At 40.8% G+C, this 13,900-nt stretch overlaps 2 protein-coding genes across 6 annotated transcripts in view; both read left to right on the top strand.

The window, feature by feature from the left end:
- Positions 1 to 13,900, top strand: part of BST1 (bone marrow stromal cell antigen 1) — a 249,487-nt gene that overhangs the window by 60,618 nt on the left and 174,969 nt on the right.
- The window catches only part of CC2D2A (coiled-coil and C2 domain containing 2A), a 183,485-nt gene that overhangs the window by 137,192 nt on the left and 32,393 nt on the right, over positions 1 to 13,900 (top strand). For all 5 annotated transcript variants that reach the window (XM_082389471.1, XM_082389468.1, XM_082389467.1 and 2 more), the window contains 5 exons: positions 3,149 to 3,287; positions 5,457 to 5,660; positions 7,289 to 7,381; positions 8,353 to 8,444; positions 11,849 to 12,016. In XM_082389471.1, the coding sequence (XP_082245597.1) occupies positions 3,149 to 3,287; positions 5,457 to 5,660; positions 7,289 to 7,381; positions 8,353 to 8,444; positions 11,849 to 12,016 (696 nt within the window). The remainder of the gene's footprint in view (positions 1 to 3,148; positions 3,288 to 5,456; positions 5,661 to 7,288; positions 7,382 to 8,352; positions 8,445 to 11,848; positions 12,017 to 13,900) is intronic.

Below are 13,900 nucleotides of genomic sequence, written 5' to 3'. Positions count from 1 at the left end.
AAAGTAATCTACAGATTCAATGCAATCCCTATCAAATTACCAATGGCATTTTTTACAGAACTAGAACAAAAAATCTTAAAATTGGTATGGAGACACAAAAGACCCTGAATAGCCAAAGCAGTATTGAGGGGAAAAAAACGGAGCTGGAGGAATCAGACTCCCTGACTTCAGACTATACTACAAAGCTACAGTAATCAAGACAATATGATACTGGCACAAAAACAGAAACATAGATCAATGGAACAAGATACAAAGCCCAGAGATAAACCCACGCACCTATGGTCAACTAATCTATGACAAAGGTGGCAAGAATATACAATGGAGAAAAGACAGTCTCTTCAATAAGTGGTGCTGGGAAAACTGGACAGCTACATGTAAAAGAATGAAATTAGAACACTCCCTAACACCATACACAAAAATAAACTCAAAATGGATTAGAGACCTAAATGTAAGACTGGACCCTATAAAACTCTTAGAGGAAAACATAGGAAGAACACTCTTTGACATAAATCACAGCAACATCTTTTTTGATCCACCTCCTAGAGTAATGGAAATAAAAATAAACAAATGGGACCTAATGAAACTTAAAAGCTTTTGCACAGCAAAGGAAACCATAAACAAGAAGAAAAGACAACCCTCAGAATGGGAGAAAATATTTGCAAACAAATCAATGGACAAAGGATTAATCTCCAAAATATATAAACAGCTCATGCAGCTCAATATTAAAGAAACCAACAACCCAATCCAAAAATGGGCAGAAGACCTAAATAGACATTTCTCCAAGGAAGACATACAGATGGCCAAGAAGCACATGAAAAGCTGCTCAACATCACTAATTATTAGAGAAATCCAAATCAAAACTACAATGAGGTATCACCTCACACCAGTTAGAATGGGCATCATCGGGAAATCTACAAGCAACAAATGCTGGAGTGGGTGTGGAGAAAAGGGAACCCTCTTGCACTGTTGGTGGGAATGTAAATTGATACAGCCGCTATGGAGAACAGTATGGAGGTTCCTTAAAAAACTAAAAATAGAATTACCATATGACCCAGCAATCCCACTACTGGGCATATACCCAGAGAAAACCATAATTCAAAAAGACACATGCACCCCAGTGTTCATTGCAGCACTATTTACAATAGCCAGGACATGGAAGCACCCTAAATGCCCATCGACAGATGAAGGGATAAAGAAGATGTGGTACATATATACAATGGACTATTACTCAGCCATAAAAAGGAACGAAATTGGGTCATTTGTAGAGACATGGATGGATCTAGAGACTGTCATACAGAGTGAAGTAAGTCAGAAAGACAAAAACAAATATCGTATATGATCGCATATATGTGGAACCTAGAAAAATGGTACAGATGACCGGGCAGGGCAGAAATAGAGACACAGATGTAGAGAACAAACGTATGGACACCAAGGGGGGAAAGCGGCGGGGGGCGGGGATGGGGGTGTGATGAATTGGGAGACTGGGATTGACATGTATACACTGATGTGTATAAAATGGATGACTAATAAGGACCTGCTGTATAAAAAAATAAATAAAATAAAATTCAAAAAATATAAAATAAAATAAAGCCCCAACTCAACCAAGGTGACCACACTGGCCCCCTTGGAACTGAGTCATGTCCAAAGTTGGTGCTTAAGTTGGTTGCATAAGTGTTTATTTTTTCTCTTTTAGTTTAGCTGCAAGTGGTCCCCAGTTCTCTGGGAGATGAGGCCTTCTGGGCATCCTGCATCAGATGCAGAGGCACCTGTCACTAGTCTGGATCCAGGGACTCAGGACACTTAACGCACTGGGAAGAGTTGCAGGAATGCAGGGTCACAGTTGCATTCCTTCTATGTATACTTCTTTTCTCCCCCAGTTTTACTGATATATAACTGACATATAGCACTGTATAAGTTTAAGATGTACAACATAATGACTCGGTATTTGTACATACTGCAAAATGATTATCACAATAAGTTTAGGTAACACATCCATCACCACACATAGTTATAATTTTTTCCTTGTGATGAGAAATTTTAAGATCTGCTATCTTAGCAATTTCCAAGTATACAATAGAGTATTATTAACTATAGTCACCATGCTGTACATTAGATTTCCAGAACTTATTCATATTATAACTGGAAGTTTGTACTCTGGAGTCCCTTCGTCCATTTCTCCATCCCCGTCACCTCTGGCTCCACCAATCTATTCTCTGTTTCTATGAGTTTGTGTTTTTTAGATTCCACATAGAAGTGAGATCATCTCACTTAGTATAACGCCCTCAAGGTCCATCCAGTTGTTTCAAATGACAGGATTTCCTTCTTTTACGGCTGAATAATATTCTATATATGATATATATATTATACATATGTATCATATTTTATTTATCCATTCATCCATTGATGGACACTTAGGTGGTTTCCATGTCTTAGTTATTGTAAATAATGCTGCAATAAACATGGGAGTGCAGATATGTCTTCGGGATACTGATTTTGTTTACTTTGGATATATCCCCAGATGTGGGATTGCTGGATTATATGGTTGTTCTACTTTTAATTTCTTGAGGAGCCTCCATACTGTTTTTCATAGTGGCTGCACCAATTTACATTCCCACCAATAGTGCACAAGGCACTACCTTTTTTTTCATATCCTTGCCAACACTTGTTTTCACTTGTCTTTTTGATTATAGCCATTCTGACAGGTGTGAGGTGATATTTCATTATAGTTTTGATTTGCATTTCCCTGATGATTAGCGATGTTGAGCATCTTTTCATGTGTCTGTTGGCCACTTGTACGTCTTCTTTGGAAAAATGTCAGTTCAGATCCTTTGCCCATTTTTAATTAGATTACTTGTTTTCTTGCTACTGAGTTGTATGAGTTCCTTATATTTTTTGGATATTAACCCCTTATTAGATGTGTGCTTTGAAAATACTTTCTCCCACCATTCAGACTTCTTTATTATGCTTATAAAATATTTAATAGTAACCATCAAGTAAAGAAAAATGTCAAAAGTCCTTCCTTATGATCAGATTTTCTCTCATAGGGAATAGCCTCCTTATTAAGCAGTGCTGTCCCTGGGATTTTGTGGTCTTGATGCAAACTGCTCTGTGATAAAGTCGGTCTCATGGAATCAACTTTCATTTTCAGCGCTTTGAAGAGAGCAGATGCCATCTCATCCATTGGCACATCAGGACTGACAGACATGAAAAAGTTGGCCAAGTGGGCAGCAGAGTCCAAGCTTGACCCCAATGACCCCAGCAATGCCCCTTTGATGCAGCTTATCTCGGTAATGTGGCAGGAGATCTGGACACACACCACTTCTCCACTTGGTGTGATAATAACAGAAATGGCTGGTCCTTGACACACATTTTCTTTCCCATATATTCTCCTGCGCAATAGTGTTTGAGAGCACGAAGCCTGGGTTGAATGACAGGTTTAAATTTTAGCTCTGTACCTACTGGCTGTGTGATGAAGGCAAGCACTCATGCCCCTAAGCCCTGTGATGCCCTCACAGTGTTGTCAGGAGGAAATGAGCTGCTGCGGATCAACATCTAGCTGGGCACACGGTCAGTGTGCAGTCAACGTCAGCTGCTGCTGGTGTTGTTACTCTTACCTCTAACCTCTGTAAAACCCCTAAAGAAAAGTTTCAATTTGCCCCTTCTGTGGAGAGACACTGAACCCAGACACTCAGGGTTCCTTGCTCCACATCCCAGAGATGGTAAGGACACGGCTCCAAGTTGATGTGATTTCAGGCCCTGTGGTCTTTCCATCATACCTTGAAGGGCTGATGGGGCATTTTCAGAAATGGTGGTTTTGTTTGTTTTCTTGTTGGATGATTAATTAGATTACCTTTTAGGTTTCACTGAAGTGTTTTTGATATAAATTGCTTGTATCTACCATAACATTCAAAATTCTTCCTTCAGTGAATTTGTAAATAAAATGGAACATTAGTCAGTAAATGATTTCTCTTGGTGACAAATACAATTGCTTTTACTCCCAAGTTCATAATTCCCACAGAAACCTAATAACCAAGTAGATGATCCAGAAAGTGGCCATAGCAACACATTCCGTGGTCACGTTTCTTAGTTCGAGTTCATCAGTAGGGTAACTATAACCAGGATGAAAACTTTCATTTCTCCCCTAGTGATTCTAAGAGAAGTCCCAAAGCAAGCTTTGGTTTATTCTGACTTTTATCTTCATAAAATCTCCTTCCAACATGATACTTAGTGCATGTTGATACTTAGAGAACTATTAGAAAGAATAAATTATCTTATTTAACCAAAACATTTCTTGCATAATTGGTGAATGAGTAAAGTCCCAGTATATGTCTTCATTGTTTCATTTTTGTTTTATTAATTAAAATGAAAATATCCACCTTAAAAAAAAAAAAGAAAGAAAGAATAGGCCATATTACCTGAAGTGTAGCCTATTCCATATAAAGCTTTCAAATTATTGATATGTTTCAATGACTAGCTTTAAATTGACAATAATACAGTGCATATGTCCCCTGCATTTTTTTTTTTTTCTTTTTAACTATTTGCTTCCCATAGAAGGACAAAACACAGAGTTTGCCTTCCTGACTGGCCTCTTTTTTACGAACCAGGATTTTCACAGCAGTATCACCTTTCCCATCGCAAAGCTCCATCAGATCTCTGCTCCCTGAGGAGGAGCAGAGATCTGCCCAGGAGCAGGTTGCATCTGGCAAAGCACCCAGCAGAGGAGCAAGCAGACACCTGGGCAGAGCGCAGCCCACACCTGCTAGTCTCTCAGTGGTGCTGAAGCCGCACTTTCTGTGCCAGGGTACAGGGGCATCGGAGGCTGGTGCTTGGGTCCATCTCTGGTTCACTTTTCTCAGTGACCAAGGCCATGAGGTGCTGTGCAGGGACAGGAGAGCATGGCTGTGGAGCCAAGTGAAGCTGATCAGCCCGACTCTAGGGCCTTTATCTACATTTGTGCATAAAGTCCAAAAGTTATACTTTAAAAATATTTTAAAATATATTTAAAATGTTAAAGTGTAAAAATATTTAGATATTTTTAAAATACATTTAAAATACATACACTTTATATACACTATGTATATGAATAATCTTATTTGCAGTAGGCACTTGGTAATACACTGATATAAATCTCATATTTTTCGGTCTGTATATTTTCGTGACAACTGTTAGAGGAGCGTGCATACCAAAAATGAACCTTTTAACTTTTATTTCTCTGGAAAAATGATTCATGATACTTTTTATAGCTACTAAATGAATATTAGTAGCTATAAAAGGCAGAGTAGCATCTGTCTCATTACCATTATATTTTAGTGTATTTTCTCTTTAAATGAAATGATGGATGTTTCAAGTCTCTCTGTCTAAAACTGTTAAAACGTCATTCCCAAAAGCTCAGTGCCAAGTTTCTTTGGGTGAAATCTGCCTGTTATCTAGAGTTTTGTATTTCCTGGTTTTTATAGGTTGCTACCAGTGGTGAATCCTACATCCCTGATTTCTTTCGACTGGAACAGCTACAACAGGAATTTAACTTTGTTTCAGATGAGGAATTAAACAGATCCAAACGATTCAGGCTTCTTGGTCTTAGAAGCCAAGAGGTGCCAGAATTCCGAAATTATAAACAAATTCCAATGTATGACCGAGAAATTATGGAAAAGGTATTCCAGGTGAGAAATTGCCTTATTTTATTATTAATAAAATAATAAAATATCTGCTGTGCCATTTGGTATACTATTATGTATGTATTTTGTTGTTGCTATGTTCTCAGTAGCAATATTGGTTCCTCTTTTGTAGTACTTTACATAACCTTCCCGTTATGTTTCTTGAATCCAATGTTTAAATAATATCTTTGTCTCAGTATAATGACATCTAAACTAGGAAAACTTAGAGTTGTAGGGTTGAAGAGTCTCTTGAGTGTTAATGTGGCAAAGGATTGTGCCTTAGTCAGGAATTCAATGCCATTTTAATCCAGTAAGTATTTACTAAGCACAAAGCACGGTGGTAAGCACCGCAGGGAAAATAGGTGGGTAGGATTTGAGCAGCCTTGGGGCGGGGGGCCAGGAAGGAAGTGGGGAACAGTTCTGGGCACCCTAGACAGGCAGCAGGATGGACAAAGGCTTGGCAGGGGAGGGAACATGGCGGGCGTGGGAGCAGGGAGCCTTTGAGGAGTTACAGGTAATAGGCTTGTGTATATGGCGCAAGCCAGTGAAAGCCAGCCAAGTCTGTGTTTAATGAGGTAAAGGGAGAGCCATTAGAAGTTAATACCAGGACTGTATGATTTTTCATGCAGAAATTATTCTGGGAGAATATTTTTGGTTATTTGGTTCTTTATATTAGTTTGGACTTGTGATTATAAGTGATAAAAACCCAATTTGAACTAGCTTATGAACAAAAGGGAGTTTATTAGATAATGAAATCACAAAATAGAGTTAAACATCTAAAATATGTGAATGACAGGAGTTCATCTGCGTCTCAAAGACACCCAACTATTGCCAGGCCCCTTCGCCATCCTGCTTGGGCTTCCCTTGGTATGGTGACTTCATTTTCCCCCATTGTAGACAGATTTCTCTATTTGATCACTTGGTCACCAATATCATCCAAGTTCACGTCTAGTAGCCTCAGCCAGGAGGGAGAGGTGTGTACTCTTGTCCTGAGTTTAAAAATCTTGGGGACAACTTTTGAGCCACCCAGCTGGGTTAGGGGCCACCCTGGGCATTCAGCTGTGACCAGGGAAGGAGTGAAAGGGAACATGGCAGCTCCCTAGGGACCCCATGGAATTTTATTGATAGAAAAAAGAGAAAAGTGCAGTGGCCTAAGAAGACAAAGCCAAAGGCAGCCATTCCTCTCCTTCAAGTAGGTGACCCAAGTCAGCTGCAGCCAGACACTATTTACTATTTCTGTAATTGCTTTACTTGAAATATAAAAGGCAAAAATTAAGCAGGGGTTTTGGCCCTGCTTAATTGTTTGGGTGAGCTTAGCATCTTGTTTGGGTGAGCTTAGCATCTTGAACTACAGTGACTCTACTATCTCTATTTCTTTCTGCATGAGCATTGTAACTTGTAATTACAGATTTCTCTTCTACTTATAAGGCAGTTCAATCAACTAACTCCAAATCCTGGATACTGCATCAAAGATCAATTCTGAACCAAAAGTTCAGAAGGAAGCAGAAGGAACATTTAGAACCATAATTTGTGACTTAAACCACATGTGATAAATAATTCTCTAATCTCAAAAAGGGCATGAGAGAGTACTGGTATTTTAGAATCATAAAAGTATGGCTTCCTTTTAATTTTAGGACTATGAGAAACGGTTACGAGACAGAAATGTAATTGAAACCAAGGACCACATAGATACCCACAGGGCCATAGTAGCCAAGTACCTCCAGCAGGTAAGGAAAACCATTTTAAACAGTCCTCATAGGGGAAAAATAGTCAACATCCTAAGGTTGGAGGAGGGAGGTCTCTATTCTTAACCCCTGTAGGCTTATTTTCTCATAATTACAGATTAAAATTGATTAACAGCTATCTTCAACTTTGGGACACGGTTACTTGGTTCTCCTTTGTATTAGCTTGGACTCATGATTATAAGTGATAAAAATCCAATTTGAACTAGCTCAGGAACCAAGGGGAGTATATTCAATGAGGAAACGCTGAAAACACTAGGATGTGTCTCAGTTTATTATCAGTGGTTATCTTAAGAGGGGGTATCATTACAAGGGACTTAACTTTCTAAGTCATGATTTTTTTTTTAATATTTGAATGTTTGCATCTTATTACCTTTGTAATAAAAAAAAGAAGTTTTATAAACGACATACTAACTGCCCTTCTGCACTAGAAAGTCAAAATATCCTTTTGTCCTTCCTTCCTTTAATTTAACTTATAAGAAACGCCCTAGTGGCTAGAGTACATTTTTCTCATCCGATTGATCTACCCTGTAGCTCACGTATAAAAAAAAAAAAGAATATTTATGACATTTAAGAGGTCCTCTATTTAAAGAATAATTAGGTAGCAAGTCAGTTTGAATAGGGGAAGAACTTCAGAATCAGTTCTGAAGTGTGTGTGCTTCGAGACGTGTCCTATTTTTTGTAGTTGTTCATTCATTCATTCAGCTAAATTTTACAATCTTATCTGCCAGGAATTTTTCCAGGTCCTGAGAATATAGCAGAGAACAAAACAGAATCCCTCTGCCTTAGGGAGCTTATGCTAGTGAGGAAAGCTGGATGATTTACAATAGGAAGAGGTCAGAGCTGCGGAGAAAAGTAAAGGGGGTCTGGAAAGCTGCACTGAGGTGACATTAGAGCAGTGAAGTGTGCGTTCATAGAACAAGAACATTTTAAATAAAACATATTTCTTTCCTCAGGTTAGAGAATCAGTGATAAATCGTTTTCTAATTGCAAAACACCATTTTCTTCTTTCGGATTTGGTAGTAGAAGAAGAAGTTCCCAATATCAGGTAAAAAAAAAAAAAAAGAGAGAGACCTTTTTGTTATTTCTTTTAAAACTATTTGTATTGTATTAAAAATTTCATGTAAATATAAGATTTTTATCAGTGTATAGTGTGCATTTGGGCCCCTAATAATACTGGAAACTGGTAAAGCCTGATTAACACCTAATGTTACACTAGTTGGGGCGTTTCTGTTAGAACAAGTCACACGAGATCCTCTCCATCACATCCAGTGGACCCCATCTCACCTCCCACCACCTCCAAGTGAACCTCACCAGCCTTGGCTATCTTCTCATTCCAGTCACATGAAGTTTTGACAGCATCCCCTCCAACAGATCATCCTCCTGCTTTGCTCACCTCCCTATGCCGGGGTCTCCTTTATTCTCCCATCACAGGGCAGTGGGGGTGGCCGAGAACTTGCCCACTGAGATTCTGGGTGGCATGGAGAGGTCTGGTTCCAGCACCACAGCTGGGAGACACAGAGCTGCCATGTGTTTGGTGAGGGGCAAGGGCAGCAGGGAAAAATGGATATTTACATAGAAGTTGGGAATTGACTGTGTTTATTTGCTTGATTGTCTCCCTATCATTTAGAATAATCCTCAAATGGTCTCAACTCGAGGTGGATGCATGAAAGATGAAAGAGAACTTTCTATACTGGTGGGCTTGCACAGTCTATTAACCTCATGACCCTCCCTGTGATTAAATCTCTTGGTCTCCTGAAAAGGTCATTTGCTATGCATGTACTTCCTCTCCACCATCAAGTTGGCAAGGAGACAAAAAACTGTGCAATCCATGGCAGCCCCTTATTTGGCTTTGCCTCCATCCTCGTACAGAAGGGAGGCTGTGCCCACATAAATTCATGCAAACCCTCTCTCTTTATTCCAGGCCCAGAGTCCAGTCATTGAATGTTTTTTTTTTTTTTTTCAGTCATGAAAATTATACTTTAGAATAGATGATGATTTTTCATGCTGTTTTTCCATTTCTTTTCTTTCTTTTTCTTTTTTCTGCTTTACTTTCTGCATTAAGTTCTGAAGGCTCAGGGTATGTTCTTCCTTCTTTTAATTCTGGTTTGTTCTTGGCTTTAAATTAAAATGTTTCTGTATATAATGGTCCCAGCCACCAAGGTGCTCTCAAGCTGACTGTTAGGGGGGCAGCAAAGTCTCACGATAGGAGGCACCTCTCTGAGAGGGAGAAAGTATTGAGAAAAGAAGGGTTGTGCCATGTCACGACCCCCAGCAAAGGTTTCTCTCCAAGGTCCCCAAGTTTGGGTTAGGTGGCTGTCCTGGCAGAGGGATTAAGAAGATGAGCTGTAATTTGTAACAACATGGATGGACCTTGAGGGCATTATGTTAAATGAGATGAGTCAGGCAGAGAAAGACAAATACTATATGATTCTCACTTATACGTGGAATCTAAAAAAAGCCAAACTAATAAAAACAGAGACTAGAATGTTGGTCACTAGGGGTTGGGGGCGGAAGAAACTGGGGAGATGTTTAAGGGTACAAACCTGTAACCAGAAGATAAATCAGTCCTGGAGATCTAATGCACAGCATAGTGATTATAGTCAGCAATACTGATTATAAACTTCAGAGTTACTAAGAGACTAGATCTTAATAGTTCTCACCACAAAAAAAGAAATAATAGTTATGTGAAGTGATAGATAGAGGTGTTGGTTAATGCTACAGTGGTAACATATTGCCATATATAAATGTATCAAACCAAGACATTGTACACTTTAAACGTATACAGTGTTATATATCAATTATATCTCAATTAAAATAAAAAATAAATTAAAAGGTACAATAAATCAAAAAAAGAGACTTGCAAAAATGTAAAACAGTGTCACTCTCCTGATACTCTTTGTTTTGGAAAGGATAGTTATTTTTCATAATTTTATACCATGTTAACATGTAATGGGCTTATTCTTGTCTTAAATGAGTGAATGAATAAATATATGTAAATATTAAAAGAAGCAGCAGCTGGGCTGTGTAGTCAGGGTGATCTGATCTTGAACCCCAGCTCCCTCTCCTCCTATTTAGCAAATTCTGTCACCTCTTGGAGCCTCCAGTTTCTTCATATGAAAAATGGGATAAATACACTCGTAAGGATTAGAAATATTATACGTAAGGCACCTAGCACTCCGCTTGAACCAGAGAAGTGCTGGTAAATGGTGACTCCTCTGTGCTCTGTGGGACGGAAGACCTTGGGAAGCAACTGGGAACAACAGCCCCCGGAAGCCCGTTGGAGCCGTCATCTCCCCGGCTGGCATGTGTGTCTTGGAAAGAGGGCTCCGGTCCAGCAGGCCGCCTGGGCAGCGCTGATACTCACAGGGAAGCAGAGCAGCGCGAGGGTTGCCGGCCCGAGGCCAGCTCTGCGCCGCTGGCTTTGTTCTGTGGTTCTTGGGCATAGTCATTAACGTCAGCTTCCTGATACTAAGTCACAGTTGTGTTTCTGTTTAGACTCTGGGGCAGAATTAAGTTATTTTCTCCATGGCCCGTTCTCCCCCATGATTCACCGCGTCGCTTTCATCTTCCAGGAAGTGTTAACGGAGGTCACCTCAGTGAGAGGTAGAGAGATGTGAGAGGGGGGTCCCCCTGCCCCGCCTCCCCCTCCCTTCCTCCTGTCTCCATCCCCTCCTTTCTCCAACACAATCACTGGCATCATAATCATTGCCGTTGCCCCAACAGTCACTACGTTAGGGCATCTGATGCTAGACCAGTGCCAGTGTGCTCTGTACACACCTCCTCACAAAATCCTCTCAACAACCCCAAGAGGTAGGCATTTCCATTTTGCAGATGATGAAACAGAGACTTCAAGAGGTGAAATAATTTGCCCAAGGTGAGCAGGATTCACACCTAGTTTTGCCTAACTCCAGAGAGTGAGGTATCCCTGGAAGGGCCTGAGAAGGCTGTGAACATCAGCTGCCATGTGAATGCAGCAGGCTAATGAGTGCTCCAGGGGCCCAGGAGAGGGAGCCCCCCTTCGGGCTGATGCGGCTGGGCCTCTGGGGAAGGGAAAATAGTGGCCCTGAAAAGTGGTAAAACTGCAACCAAGTGGGTGGATGAGGAGGAAGGTGGAAGGAGGCATTCAGCGTGCAGGACTGGCATGAGGGAAAGCGGACAGTAGGAGAGCACAGGCCACGTTTGAGGGGCTGGTGGATAAGCAAGGCAGAGAGCCAGCAGGAAGTACAGGGAGGGACCAGAACATGAGTTTCATCCTGATTGGCAGCAGCTAAAATGAATGTTAATAATCTACACAGTGGGCTCTCCCCCATCTTGGGAGAACTTCTTGAAAAGACAAGGAGTTTTTCAGGGGCTTGTGAGGGACCTTGGGGCAGCGTTTGGGAAGTTGTCTCAAGACTTTCCAGATCTTTCTTTTCCCCTAGCATCCTAATCTTGTTCTGTAATCATTAGCATTTTGGGCCTGAGCCTTTTCAAGCTGGCAGAACAAAAACGACCACTGAGGCCAAGGAGAAAAGGTCGGAAGAAGGTGACAGCCCAAAACCTGTCCGATGGAGACATAAAGCTGCTGGTGAACATTATCCGGGCTTATGACATTCCAGTGAGGAAGCCAACGACAAGGTGGGAGCCCGCCGAACAGCCCTGGGATGGAATGTGCAGGATCCAACCTCTTTAGAGCATGTTCACTCTCGTTTTTAACATAGTTGTTACTCTGTGGGGAACGAGGGCAGGGATGGGGGGGGAGGAAGAGGGTTCTTGATGAAGTCAGGGTCCTATTGGTTGCAAGTAACAGAACCAAATCAGTCAGTTTAGGGTAAAGAGGGGATTTATTGGGAATATCTCATAGAACTCAAGAACAAGAGGTACAGCCAAACTACATGGTAGACAGTAAAGATTAAAATGGCTTCTTCAGAGGCCCCATTGTCTCTCTTGCTTGCTTCCCTCTGTGGGTTTGCTTCATTCTTCTCTGTGTGATGGAAGTGGTCCATCCTGTCAGGGTACCACCCACCAGGTGTCAGCTTCCCAGGAGTGAATCTGAAGGTCCTAACTTGGGTCAGGTGTTGATCCATGTCTAGTCACCTACAGTCAGAGAGGCAGGTCACAAGGACCTGTCCTGAAGATGGGGGACACTTCTCAGAGAAGTGGGTGAGAGCTGGGCAGATACCCAAAAGGTGTATATTCTAGATTCTGAAACACGTGTTTGAGCACAAAACTGTGACTTCTCTTTTATCTGCTCAGAGAAGTGAATTATGTCTACTGTATTTCATTACATCGGGGCAATGGGGAACCCCTCCCCATAGGTAAGGTGAGCCAAAGTTTCTTATCCCCTTAGAGAACAGAGATGGAAGGACCAAGAATTACTTCTCTTTGCTGGTGCCCTTGTCAGTGTAGTGAGGGAAACTATAATTTAGTGTGCATTCACCGTGTTCTAGGCGCCATGTTAGGCACTTTCATTTATATTATTTCACTTAGCTTCTCACTACTATTACTGTCTCCATTTTACAGAAGGGAAAATGGAAATGAAGGGAGCATAAGTGGCTTGCCCAAGGTCATCCAGCTCTCTGATCACAGAAGCACACCCCGCTAGCCTCTGGCATCTTTTGCCCCTAGGGTCTTCCCTTTAAATTATCCACCCCCTATTATTTTACCCTACTTTATTTTTCTGCTGACTATCTCTTCCACCCATTACAGAACATCTGATCATCACCAGCTATTCTCAGTGTTTTGTTATATGTAAATGTCCATTTAAGTTCTTGAATCTGTGCCATAGCATTGCTTCCTTAAGCCACAGCCCAACATTCATCTTGATTGCATTAAAGCTTAACTGTGGGGTGAAAAGCTGTTTTTTTAAAAAAAGATATATAGGTGTTTCTCTTATTTTTGGTTTCCATGAAGTTCTTTAAGAGTTAAACCAATTCATTCAAATAATTACAGGGAAGCATAGCTGATCCTATATGTTATACATTTCAGTGTAAATTCATCAAGTCAGTTCAAATATCAACTCTTGCACTAAACCCACGCAAATCTTAACCTTCTACCCTTGCAACTAAACTAAATAGGATTTTTCAACTCCTTCTCTGCACTCTTATGGCCCATGCCCACCCCTCTAATCTAACATATATCCCACTATATTGTGATTATTTGTTTATCTAGTTTGAGCCGAAGTTTATCTTATTTGCCTTTGCAGCCCCAGTGTCTAACACGGGGCCTAAAATATAGTAGGTACTTAACAAGTGTTTGTGTAATGATGTAATTGACAGTGTTCCAAACAGGAAAAGGTTTTCTCTGGCAGCTGTTGTGTTAAATGTTCTACTTTCATTGCCTGATAGTTTGTCTGAAACCCTTTCTGTGAAAAGGTAAAACAGTCTGGTGGAAAAAGACAATTTGTCCTTTGCTAAGCAAATGAATGTGAAATACTTGGCAAACCATAAAATTCAAAACAAATAGGCAGGGGCTTCCCTGGTGGCACAGTGGTTAAGAATCCGCCTGCCAATGCAGGGGACA

This window comes from Balaenoptera borealis, assembly GCF_965194805.1.
Source record: "Balaenoptera borealis genome assembly, chromosome: 4".
NCBI classification, from domain to species: domain Eukaryota; kingdom Metazoa; phylum Chordata; class Mammalia; order Artiodactyla; family Balaenopteridae; genus Balaenoptera; species Balaenoptera borealis.
The sequence above is the reverse complement of the archived record's forward strand: the minus strand, read 5'-3'. Positions and strand labels throughout refer to the sequence as shown.